This window comes from Trematosphaeria pertusa (assembly GCF_010094035.1).
Source record: "Trematosphaeria pertusa strain CBS 122368 unplaced genomic scaffold BU26scaffold_16, whole genome shotgun sequence".
Lineage (NCBI taxonomy): Eukaryota > Fungi > Ascomycota > Dothideomycetes > Pleosporales > Trematosphaeriaceae > Trematosphaeria > Trematosphaeria pertusa.
The window spans coordinates 888039-900557 of NW_022987227.1; the positions used below are offsets into that span (position 1 = coordinate 888039).

Genomic DNA, 12519 nt, shown 5'->3' on the forward strand with positions numbered 1-12519 from the left:
GTCTTCAAGGAAAGGAGTTAGAAAGATTCGGGTTAGCTTTACATATTGCTATGCTATTGTTCCATACCCAGAGGAGCAGCTCGATCAATTATCGGAGGTCCAAGCCCATCGGGCTCCGCAATCCCCATCTTTATTAGCGCTGTTAATAGAGTCACCGCGGAGGATTTTCCCGGGCCGTTCTATTCAAGGCGAGAGATAATATCCCTCTGTGTCGGATCAGCAGAGAGAATCCTTCGAAAAACATGCATACTCCAATCACATTGCGTCTCGTGTCACCCATGCCAGCGCTTTGCAGGGCATGCATTAACAACGAATAAGGATCGGCACGCGCTAGTAGTAGACTCAGGTACGGCCCGTCTTAGTTCCCGTACTCTACGTTGGTTAAGTGCTGACGCAAGGTCCTGGAAAGGGCCGAGCCCTTGCACCGAGTTGGCAGGGTTCGATATTGCGCTTGCTAGCCGTTGGATGCGTATCCTAGACGGTACCGCGGAGAGCACAGCGTTGGTGGCATGCATGATTCGGGGGCTATTATCAACCACCATGTGGTGTGGTCCCGGCAATTGATCTCGCTCCCTCCCAGTGGTAGTAGACGCACTGCTGACGGCTTTGCCTCTCGCCTACATTTTCCTCTTTCCAAGTCTTTCTTTGGAGGTCGTGTTTTCATTTCCATTTCCCGAGTGCCTGCTTTGGAACTCTCTGGCATTCGTATTCCCCTTGTTGCACATTGAGAGCACGCACGCAATCATGGCGGCGCTCCCACCGGACGAAGATAGAACCATGTACCCCGTGATAACCCACTGCGTCCTGTCATCCATTGCCGTGCTCGTCGTCTGTTTCCGTCTCACAGCACGCTTCACGAGCAGCGGGCTCAAATGGGATGATTTCTTCATCGCATTGGCGATGGTAAACTGCCTTCCATTCTATCTGCATAACTACTCCATTAACTTGCAACAGGTCACCACCATCACCAACTGGCCCTTCACAATCATCGGCTCTTACCATGGCGTCGGCCGCCACGCAGTCTACATCACCAACCTCGACGACCTAATCCTCGCCGTCAAGACGCTCGTCGTCGGCGAATTCCTGCTCCTCCTCGCCCTCTGCTTCGTCAAGGTCTCCGTGCTCATCTTCCTGTTCAGCATCGGCGGCATCCGCAAATGGGTCAGGTACACGCTGCACGCAAACCTTGTCCTGATCGTCACCTCGACGCTCGCCTTCAGCGTCGTGCTCTGGACACAGTGTAAGCCGGTGGAGGCGAACTGGGATCCGACGATTGAGGGCGCGCAGTGCTTGAGCGTGGATAACTTCCTCGTGGCCGTGTATACGTTGACGGCGATTACGATTGTGACGGATTTTCTGTGTGCGTTGTTACCGCTGCCGATTATTTGGAAGCTGCATTTGAACACGAAGACGCGGTTGGGGATTATGGCGGTTATTGCGCTGGGGCTGGTGTATGTGTTTCTTCTTCACTTCTTAATCCCCACCACCCAAACACCAAATCAAGAAGACGTCCAAGCCGCAAAAACCTGACTTCGTGAACAGCGCCGCCGCATCCTCCATCGTCCGCATCGTCCTCGTCAAGGACTTCAAGAAAGCGAAACTCGACCCGACCTGGGCGCTCCTCAACGTCGGCGTCTGGACCCTCATCGAGCTGCACATCGCCATCATCGTCGCCTCGCTGCCGCCTTCGCGCGCCCTCGCACTGCGCCTATGGGCCTCGGCCCGCGGCAAAGTGTTCACGGATACGAGCTACGGAACGAGCGGCAATTCTTCTGCCAGGGGCAATGGGAGTGGAAGCCGGTGGGGCAAGAAGACGCCGGTTGTTGTGTCGGAGAGGGGCTCGGAGCAGGAGGGTTGGCTGAGGATGCAGGATTTGGGGGATCGGGGGAGTGCGAGGACGGATTTGAGTGAGAGGCCGCTGGATCCGATGGGGAGGGTGTGAGGGCTGATTTGAGTGGGTTTGGTATGATGCCTGAGGGTGTATTTTATCAAAAGAATGTAGGTTCATGTGTTATTATCGTGCCGCTGATTATTGAAAGATGACCTTCACCAGGTTTCCTTGCGAACACGTGGAGGCGCTCAGTACCTTGAAAACCGATTGAATGATGCATGAGGAGCGTCCACTCATCGCTCATAGCTCAACCATACTGTGGCGCGCTGACGACAGTGGTGATGTTCTGATTAGAGAGCCTAGGTTACTCCGCCCCATGCCCGGTGTAGAATTGCACTTTAGTTCGCATGCGAAAGGTGAAATGAAGCTTTTACACCCGGTAGTTTCAAGTGGTGGAGCGAGGAAGAGAGGCGGGCAGGATGCGAGAGTTTAAACACCCACTCAGCTCTTGACAAGCCATGACAAAATGGGCTACGCGCAACCAAGACTCACCTATCGAACCACTCTCCCCTCGGGTCTCCTGATCACGTGCATCCTTCTCACCCCCTTTACATACAAAAAGCCTCTTCTCCCCGTTACTTCTCCACACACGGCATCCAAGACCTGCCACCAAAAACCGGATTTCGAGGACGTCGATGGAGACTAAAAAAATCCAACGAAGAAACGCATGACTGCACCTGCGTGACTCTTCCAACTCAAATCTCCAAAGCTAGTGGACCGACGAGCATGGGGTCTACTTTCCTCGTGGAGTCTAAAAAGAAACCCACGTGGAACATGAGAGCGTGGATCCGTCAAACCTGTATTGGTAGAGGTCACATGCTGAGATGGCCTCTCTGCATTCCATCGAGGAAACGATCGCTGTTAAAAAAATGCCATCATTACTCAGAGATTGACTGCCCAAGCTTAGTCGAAATACCTTGACCCGATTGGGCGATCTCTGCTGTCGTCTTCGCCATTTGGGGGGACTCGGAGACCCATGCATTCTGAGTGAATGGGCTTTTGAAGTTTTCGGCCACCTTTGAGGTCTGGAGCAAGGATATAATCTCATGGCTATATGGGTTTTAAAGGCCTCCATGAAGACGCACCACAGCCATTTTAGTTAAAGTCGGAGAAGGTGTGGGGAATGGAAGTAGAAAGGGGGAGGCCGAGTGAGTTTACATAGTGGTGCGATGCCCGAGCGAGATTCTAAATGGAGAGAGACAAATGAAATGGGCGGAAATGATGCACCGATGCGTTTAAGTTTCTCTCGAAATTGGCCTGGCCCACCTTTCCTCAACGTCTATATTAGCTCACTCATTTTTACAGTCCTTTCTGATCCTACACGATCATCTTCATCATAGGCTACTAAAAGCTGTCCCGCTGGATGAGATGGAGCTAAAACGCCAAAAGAAAGCCCTGATGTGTGTTTTCTTAGCGGAGCCGTGAGCGAGGATTAAAATGGCGCCAAACCTCGACAAAGCCCTCTGTTTCATTTCTGCATCGCAGATGCCGGCGAATGCGCTGTATGAAACCCTTGAAAGGCTGTCTAGCAGTGATGGAAATGGATTTAATCCCACGACAAGCACATTATGCTCAGCCTTTTTGCTTTTTTGGGAGGATCGCCGAGAGCGTAGGACCGACAGCCATCCCTTGTTCGTCTACTGTTTAGAGAAGAACAAGTCCATGGAAGAAGACCCATACTCTTTTAAGGATTCGGAGCCGTAGGAAGGTGTGCAGAAGAAGAAGAAGAAGAAGAAGAAGAAGAGAGGCATTTATACCCCTTCAGCCGGACGTTCAATGACCTTTGATGAGTTGAGATGAGAAAAGTTGACCATAGTCTCGCTTGCTTGGTACTTCTAGACATATATATCTCTTCAACTCCACCCTTCCCAGACAAACCGCAACTCAGTCTCGCTCACTAAACAAGTCCACGCGCGCGAAAATGGGAACTAAAACGGGCCTACAAGATGACCTGCTGGTCGGAGAATAAAGCCATGATATCAAAAAGCTTGGAAGACATCACCCATGCGCTCCTGTCCTGGATTGGAATCTCTTGTGACGTTTTGGATATACGGAAAAGAGAGAATCAGGCGACATGCATGCTCGTGGTATTCGCCACCAGCACTGCTTCACCGCGATGAAGTTGATGCTACAGTAACAAATTCCTCTGTAGTTGTCATACTCCGCATTCCCTCCGTGACCTAAATGGAAGTACCGTAGGTACCCCTAGATATATTCAGATGATGGGAAACCAGCGAGATTTACATACCGAGTAGCATCTGGCTTTCCAGATGCAACTATATATGTGCAGTATGTCCCTGTTAAGTAATGTTCAGGGAACCGCCAGGCCGACGCCATACTCTTGTAGTTCAAAGACTTTTAGACGCGCAGAAGCCACATGCACAAGAACTTTTAGAAAAAGGGAGAGGGCGTGAAGTGTGAAGAGGAAAAGTTCAAGCAGAAAGGAGAAGTATATATACTCCATCAATGCGAGCCTTCGGACTGTCCGCGGGCGTGAGAGAACAAAACGGAAACATGCGATCTCCTCCACGCCCCCCTTTCCTTTCCAGCAAAACACTTCATCTCTCGCCTCCTAACGGTATATAAACCCCTCCTTCCGCACATTCTCCTCTCTCCTGCACTCCACAACGTCATCTCCTACTACTAAAATCATTAAAATGGAACGTTATGGGGGATGAAAATTCAAATTCAGTTCACTACAGACCTTGGACTCTCCTCTCTCCAAGTCACTCAAAGAGTGGGTAAAAGAGCACATGTGCGGGCATTCGGCCAGTGAAGATCCAGAGTAGGAAATATTGGCGGGGAAACTTCATATGCTCGATTCTCACTAATCTAACTAATCACCTCGCCGAGTGGTGATGATAACCACTAGGTCGAGAGCCTCACCCTCCATCCATCTATAGTTGTTACTGGATATATATGGGCAATACTTACAGAAAGCACTCGGTGTTCACCTTTTGCTCCTGAAAATAGTGCAATGCAATCGGCTCTGGATTCCTCGCTGCCTACCCCGGGCGCTCTTAGTATACTGCGACACCACGACTCCGCAACGCCACGCACCGGCCGTGACTTCCTTGGGCTTTTCCTCCAACGAACGAACGGGCGGCCTCATGGTTTGGAGTTGTCATAAGTTTGGCTGCTTTTTACTAGTCCAACCGACCAGCCCAACATCTCCCGTGCTATGAACTCCTGCTGTTTTTAGAGACCCACAGCCCATGGCCCGATGGTACAGTCGTTTTTAGACCAACCCTCCCCCTGTAGAGTGCGTAAAAGAAGAGCAGCCACACGAGCAGATCGGGCTTTTATACCCTTCCGTTTCCTCTCCACCTCCCATCCCAAGCGACAGCCATGCACTCCTACCCTGCTTCTCCCCATCGCTGTCCTCACACAACTTACTTACACTCCTCACTCATCCAACTTACGTGACCCTCACTCCGATTTCTATATAAACCCATCCCCTCCTCTTCCACCCCTTCCCACACGCCACAACTTCGCATTCGAAGTCTAACTAAAAGACAGAAACTGGCAATATCATGGGGGAAAAAAAGCAAACGACTTCTACATTCATGGCCGGAAGACCTGCGTCCGTCTGTGCCTGACTGTGTTCTAAAACCAGCGAGCACAAACGGCAATGAGCTGGCGAGCGGGGTAATTTTCAAACCATACCGATTCCCTTTAATGGCTTTTCTCTTCTCCGGTTAGCATTGATATGCCTGAGGCTAGCGCATCACTTATCGGGATCTCGTATGAAGACGCACATGCGCACAAGACATGAATGAACTTATTTGGAAAAAGCATCTAGCAGCCATTGGTGCTCAGAGGCGCAGGAGTTTATTGTGCGCCTTCGCGTACGCTCCAACCCACCGCATGTATCTGTTCTGGAATCGTTTTTAGACAGGGCGGCAAGCACATCACGGGTTCCTCCTAATCCTTTTAGGATCATACCGAAGTGCCGCGCTGTGCTGTGATGTAGAAAAAGGTCAGCGGGGAGGAAAGACGGGTATATATAGACGTCGTTAATTCTGTAGCACAGACCGTTTAACTGACTGACTCGGCGCATAGACTATCATCACCAAACAAAAGGAAAATGAGGCGCGTATCGAAAAAATATAGGATGAAGTGTTATTTACCGCCGTCGGGGACGCTGCAAGCACACAACATTGAAGTGCTAGATGAAGGTTTTTAGACAGCGGCAAGCACATTCCTGTAGGCGATGAGCCTTTTAGTATCGCCTATAAGTGCCGTGCTGTGCTGTCCTGTGGTGTAGAGAAGAAGGAAGTGGGCGGGGAAAAGATGGGTTTATATAGACGATTCTTGTGCTATTTGCAAATCGGATAACGGGCGTTCGACGGGGAGACTGGTTCGGCATGGTGACCATCATCACCAAATAATAGAAAATGGAGGACTACAAATCGAAAGTATTCTCATTCAGTTATCCTTATCATGTAAGCACCTAGACTCGCACAAGCAGCCATAAAGCGAGCAACCTAGCACATATCCCAGATATCCATCCATATGCCCCTTCTACCAACGCCGCGGCCACCGCCTCTCCTCACTTCATCGGGCTCCTAAACCCCACCCTACCAAACACATTCGCCTTCTTAGGCGTGCCCAGCTGCCCCTGCGCACCCGACCTCTCCGCGCTCCCGGGCTCTGGCGTATCCCTCCCCGTCGCGCTCGCCATCTTCTCCTTCCCATTCCCTCCACTTCCAGGCGCCCGAAACTTAACCTGGCTGCCCGTCGCATAGATATCATTCAGCATCTGCTCCAACACCCCCGCATCTACAAACTCCTCATACTTCCTCCACAGCTTCAGCGCCGTCGTTGCGTCTTCGATACTATCATGTGTATCCTCCTGGATCTTCTCTTTTAAGACACACCACGCTAAGAACTTGAGGTTGAGTTTGCGGTGGAGGGATGGCTTGAAGAAGAGGTCGACGGTGTCGACGACTTGCTTTTTGGGCACGTGGATGTTGATGGTGCGGAAGTCGTTGGCGAGGGAGTGCCCGACGAAGATGCAGCCAAGGTTCAGGAGGAGCCAGAGTTTCTTGTAGGCGTGCTTGAGGCTGACGAGTGCGTGCGGCGATGTTTCGCGGTTGAGGTCGCCGGGGGAGATACCGGACCAGGCGGTGAGGTAGTCGACGACATGCTCGGTGACGGCTATGTAGTCGTCGATGAAGGGGAGTCCGGCGTGCTCGCCAGCGCCGCGGCAGACTGAGACTCGGGCGAGACCTTTCCGGTCGGGGCGAATGGTTTCGCGTGTGCCATCGGCTTTCATTTCGATTTCTTCTGCTTGGAGACGGATGAATTCCGCGTCGATAGCAACCGGGCATCCAGGGCGCGGCGCTTCTGCGGAGGGGTCCAGCAACTTGAACTTTTCCTCTGGTGGGGGGGGATTGGATGACCACCACCGGTACAAGATTGATGTGTCTAGGTTGTCTTTCCAACTATCATCGATCTTGTGTCTCGCAGCCTTCAGCTCAAATGTGAGCACGGAGGGCAGTTTCCAACTCGGCTCAAAACGCAACGCCTCTTCCTTTGGTATCGGTCGGACCAAGAAGTCATTGAAGAGGTGCCATTTATCCTCGCTGTTCTCGGTTCGAGAGGAGGGCGCTGTGTTGATGGTAGCCACAAGATGCGGCTTCTGGTGCTCACCGCTGTTGATGTCGGCAACGATACCGACCAACTCATACACCATGATGTCGAAGACGCCGCGCTGGAGGTGAAGCTTGAGGTCTTGTCCCTCGAAGCAGTAGAACTGACCCTGATCAACGATAATACCGATCTCTTGAGGGAGCCAGTTCGGTATCGACCACAGTAATTTTGCCTCATGGCTCTGAATAGCTGCGTTGAGCATGATAACCCCGGGTATCGATTGGATAGTCTTTCTCTGTACCATCTGCTGGTAGCGGTTGCATTTGTTACACCAGCCCCTCGTCTGATCCTGGCGTTCCACGCTAGCTTTGAGGATCTGCGAGAAGGTCGGCCGGGGCCCTCGCGAATTCTTCATGACATGCTTCGCAGGGTACACAAGCTCGTTAACGAAAGTCCTGCCACCCCTAATAGTCTCGTTGGCACACTGCGCACACCTCATGCTAGCTCGAGCTTGTGTCTCCAGCACCTGATCCATCACCGACGGGCTGCTATGACTTGGTAGCATTTGACGGAATTCCTCGGAGATTTTGTCGAGCAGAAAGCGGTTGAAAGATTGAATCATAGAGGTGAGAGCAACGTTAGGCGCAAATTCCTCTAGCAAATTCAGCGATACTGCGTTCGATAGGCCGCTGAAAGTCTTCAAGAAGTTGGACGCCTGGCAATTCAGGCCGGCAGCCTTCTCAAGCATGTCGATAAGGAAGCCCAACTCGCAAAGGAGGCAGGATTCAAACAAACAAGGCGAAGCCGTGTGTCGCAGCGCAAGGTTGCGGACCATAGGGGTAAAGCGCAATAGCTGGAGCAGAGGGTTTGCGTATGAGTTTGAGATGTGTGTCTCCAAGCCAGAGTATGGAGTTTGGTTGTAGTACCTAATGCAGGTCAGCAAGGATTTCATGTAGGAAGAACGGGTCCCATACGCGAAGTCGAAATCGTCAACCCCAAATTTGCTGTACTTAATCTCCACGTTTCCATACATGGCAGGTACATCCTTCCTTGTCACATCGTCAAGATGCATATCGGTCAATGTTTCCATAGTTTCCACCGTCTTCGAATCACTCTCACTCAGCGAGTGCGCGGCCCGTGCCTTTTCGCTCAAGAACTTCGGCGCAGTCAAGGAATCGTTCGCTCTATCCGTTTGCCGCGTGTCTTCGACCTGATACCTGCGCTTTGTCCTGGGGTTCTTGGCGAAGAAGCCAACCTCCGTTCGGGCCATGTTGTTTAGGATAGCAGTGTCAATTTTTGGAGGGGGAGCGCCAACTTCGAAGATCATGTGGCTTGGCCAGCTGGAGAGGAGATGCTCCTTGTAGAACGGCATCCCGACTGTGCTTAAAGGCGTATCAAGCGACCAGTCCATAGTTGGAGGTGGTATAGAAGGATCTGCGAATTCTGTCGGATTACTGTATTCCGGGAAGTGGATCTTCGCGGGCGATCCCCAAAGATGAATATGGCAGGTGGAGTCAGCCAAAGCAAAAGCCTCTCCAGAAGGCGCCATTTCAAAGCCCGTCAAATACGAGTCATAAAGATTGATCTGTCGCAAGTTCGCCGAATCGGGATTCATGAGATCGATGACCTGCATCTGGCCGTTTTGCGAGGCAATCATCGCGGTAGTCGACATGCGCGGATGCATCCGTACAAACGCGGCACCTGTGTGGAATGGTATCGGGGGTAGTTGCTTCAATGTCTTCAAAGAGAAGACGTTAGTGAACGGATCGAGCATGAAGCCAAACTGCTGTCTTGGAGACCAGCCGCATGTTGCCAGGAAGTCGCCTTTCGCGTCCATGTCGCTGATGCTACCTGTGTGCCCATCGAATACCTTGATGACTGAGAGGGAGCCAGAGTCTAAGATGTGTATGCCCCCCGTCTTGGTTGCCGCGCATAGATACTGCCCTGCTCGCTTCATTATGGTGTATTGAGCGTCAGCAACGAGCTGCGTGGAGTCAGCAAAGCACGCTGTTGGCGCAGCCAGGGAGGCTCACGGTTTCTGTGATAGCGCCCTTCTCCACATCGACCTTGAACATTTTCTCCTGACATCCTGCGACCAGGATTTCTCGCGTTCCCTTTGACGTGAAGTTCACGCATCTGAGTTCCTTGAACTCGTTGCTCCTAGCAGCTCACAATCAGCAACCAGAGTCCTCATTCCCACAGGGTATTCATCGCGCGCCCACATACGTCAAATGCCATTGTGTGATCCCCCGGCGTAGGGAGTAGTGCACGCTCTGCTTGGAAACGGAGAGTATGCCCTTGTCGGTGAACAGCAGCTGCTTGACGGCGCCTTCAGCGGCAGCATGGCCGCGGTACGAGGTATAGCGTTCGAGGCCGGGTCCGTAGAACGACGTCACACGTCCCTTGTGTGAGAGTCAGCCTGGAGAGCATCCAACGCGGCAGGCCCGAACATACTCACATAGTCGTTGCCAGTCCATAGAAGTTCCTGTAACGTGTCGAAAGCGAAAGTAGCTACTGGCGTGGCAGGATGATGCGGGCCTGGCGGAGGCAGCTGGATAATCGCAACCTATTCTGTTCTCAGTTTCTTGTCCTGGTCCTGTATAGCTGGACCCTCGAGCTGCGACGAGCGCTAGGGCGAGGGGTGCGAAAGCTGGAGAGGCGTTACCTCGTCCCAATCTGCCTCCATTGTGAAGGCGCATTCACCGGTATGATATTCGCGAGAATGAACTCCGGCATGCCTTGAATACTCGCTTCATGTCTTCAGGCGCATGGCTAAGGTTGGCATGCGGGCGGGAGACGTGGATAAGGCTGGAGCTCAAAGGGCGAGGTGTGGTCAGTGCCCTGATTGGCGGGGCAGACCAAGCTCCGCGGCCTGCGTTAGCTCTCGCTCAGCCTTCACAACGCCCTCAGAATGCAGAGCCATTGTTTGATATTACGGCGATTACGAATATCATTAATACATAGTACCACCAGAGAAGATCTGTATCCTTCCTTCCCCGTCTTACAGCACTGCCTCTCACACGTCGCACATGGGTATCGTACCAAAACCACCTCATGAATGCCGTCACCCAAAGCCCATTTTCCAATTCCCCAGTATCCAAACGCCGTTCGCTTCTCTTCTCTTTTCCGATCCCTATTCAGAACTTCCTCTTGATGCTCGGCTTAACCCAATGCGGCCCTTCCTCACACGGATGTTCCTCAATCCACCTCTGAATCTTCTCCGTGTCCCATCCACTCGTATACAGCCTATCTACAGATGCTTCATGTTCACCGTCGGCATCTTTGGGATGACCCATACGTATGGATCTCGCCATGTAGCAACGGTGCCCATGCCACGTCCACTGGTAGCATTGCTCGTTCTCCTTGCACGCCTGTTCGCAGGCAAGGAGATCGGTGTGCGCGGGGTGCGAGTCGGGTTCCTGGAAACCGTCCCAGTCAGCGGCGTCCCAGTCGAGGTGCCGGGTAAAGGAGCCAAGTCCGTGGTAGTGCAGGAGGTCGGCGTAGAGGAGTGGGCGCTGTTGTCGATATTAATTAGGGCGACCATTCTAGTGCATGTTGGAGGCTTGAGCACCTACCTTGCTTCTATCTCTCTGCATCTCCCACTCCCACAGCTTCTTCATCTGCTCTGGAGCCGTCTTGTGTAAACTGATCACCGGCTCGCACCAATACAGCTTTCCGAATGGCACGCCGCTCAGACTATGCGGGTTGAACATAGGCCAAAGTCCGCTGATATCAACGCCTCCTTTATCATGCAATGCCCAACCCAGCATACTATCCCCGCAGCAGTCATTCTGTATATCCTCCTTGTATTCGTCCGTAACACGCGGCCCCTTGACGCCGACCGCGTTGCGCTTGCGGTCCACGAAGCGGTGCGCTGCTGCGTTGGATAAAATGAAGCCACACCCGCCGTATGCGAACCAGATCTTGTCTTCGGAGTCGGGGATCCTGCGGCCCGGGGAAGGAGAACCGAAGTAGTAGGGGAGCGTGTGATCGTAGTTTTCTAGCAGGCGGAAGACGTTGTCCCAGACGATGTAGGTATCGCTTTCGAAGAACACGAACCACTCCGCGTCAGGGACATTATCGACGGCGTATTCGACTTCGGCGAGGAACTTGTACTTGTCAATCTTCCAGCCATCGTGTCCTTGCTTTAGGTCTTCCAGGCTTGTATTCTTTTGACTCTTGTAGACAGCATAGTCCTCCTCCTTCATGTACGTTTCTGCCGGTAGGGACGCCAGGATATCAATCGCTTCGTGGTTCTCGCCATATGTATGGTTATTGTCGGACATAATGAGGACGTTGGGTATACACCGTATCACGCTGGCAAGCTGCGATTCCGTCCTCTTAGGATCGTCCGCAGCCCCCACCTTCAGCACCACTTGAATCTTGTGAAAGAGGTACGCCGGAAACGACTCGCACCAATCCACCTCCCCTTCCCCCTTCTCCAATGCCTTGAATCTTGTCGGTGTGTCCCATGTCCAATAATCCGGGCCCTCATTATCCTGCGACTCGAGACCGTGCGGAGAGGGCTGGAACGGCGGGGGGTGGAAGGAATCCGAGGGGAATATTTTCGTGGAGAGCGATTCGAAGAAGGTCCATTGGAAGATTATGAGGTAATTAAGGACCGCGAGTAAAGGCAGAGCGATGTAAAGTATGCGCGTCCATCGCCTGAAGTCGGATCCGGTGCTGCGCGACACGCCTGGACCGGTAGTCATCATGTTGTCGCCGCGAAGGAAGCGGCGCCACGGTGCAAGCATCTCAGTCTGCCGCACGGGGAAGAATTGGGGAGGACGGGGCGCAGCTGCGTCATGTCATAGTGGATATGTAGATGTAAGGGGTGAAGACCACGCAGGTCGAGATAAAGATACGAGGTCAAGCTTCGCGGAAGTGCCACCCGCTCCCCGATCATCCCATTCGCTGAGCCCCGTGCTTCGCCCATTCGGCAGAGAATCCAATCACAACCTTACCCTATATCCCATGCTGGAAACGTTGCGAGAATGAGAGTCACGAAGAGGGCGAGAGGCAGTTAATCGGTG

The 12519-nt window shown here is 52.5% G+C and overlaps 3 protein-coding genes across 3 annotated transcripts; 1 reads left to right on the top strand and 2 right to left on the bottom strand.

Annotated features, from left to right (window-relative positions):
* The first annotated feature begins 590 nt into the window (after positions 1–590).
* On the top strand, positions 591–2088 carry BU26DRAFT_523468 (uncharacterized protein). Its single transcript, XM_033830054.1, has 3 exons — positions 591–903; positions 955–1451; positions 1543–2088. Exons 1-3 carry the CDS (start codon positions 778–780, stop codon positions 1940–1942), a joined length of 1023 nt encoding a protein of 340 aa, XP_033678923.1. The 5' UTR covers positions 591–777; the 3' UTR covers positions 1943–2088.
* A 4221-nt stretch (positions 2089–6309) lies between these two features.
* Positions 6310–10278, bottom strand: BU26DRAFT_465497 (PAB-dependent poly(A)-specific ribonuclease-like protein subunit pan2). The gene is made up of 6 exons (XM_033825192.1): positions 10152–10278; positions 9945–10052; positions 9713–9888; positions 9520–9646; positions 8461–9470; positions 6310–8412 (listed from the first exon to the last, which is right to left on the bottom strand). Exons 1-6 carry the CDS (start codon positions 10170–10172, stop codon positions 6444–6446), a joined length of 3411 nt encoding a protein of 1136 aa, XP_033678924.1. The 5' UTR covers positions 10173–10278; the 3' UTR covers positions 6310–6443.
* A 122-nt stretch (positions 10279–10400) lies between these two features.
* Positions 10401–12517, bottom strand: BU26DRAFT_492811 (glycosyltransferase family 31 protein). The gene is made up of 2 exons (XM_033826131.1): positions 11062–12517; positions 10401–11001 (listed from the first exon to the last, which is right to left on the bottom strand). Exons 1-2 carry the CDS (start codon positions 12238–12240, stop codon positions 10624–10626), a joined length of 1557 nt encoding a protein of 518 aa, XP_033678925.1. The 5' UTR covers positions 12241–12517; the 3' UTR covers positions 10401–10623.
* Between the last annotated feature and the right edge of the window lie 2 nt (positions 12518–12519).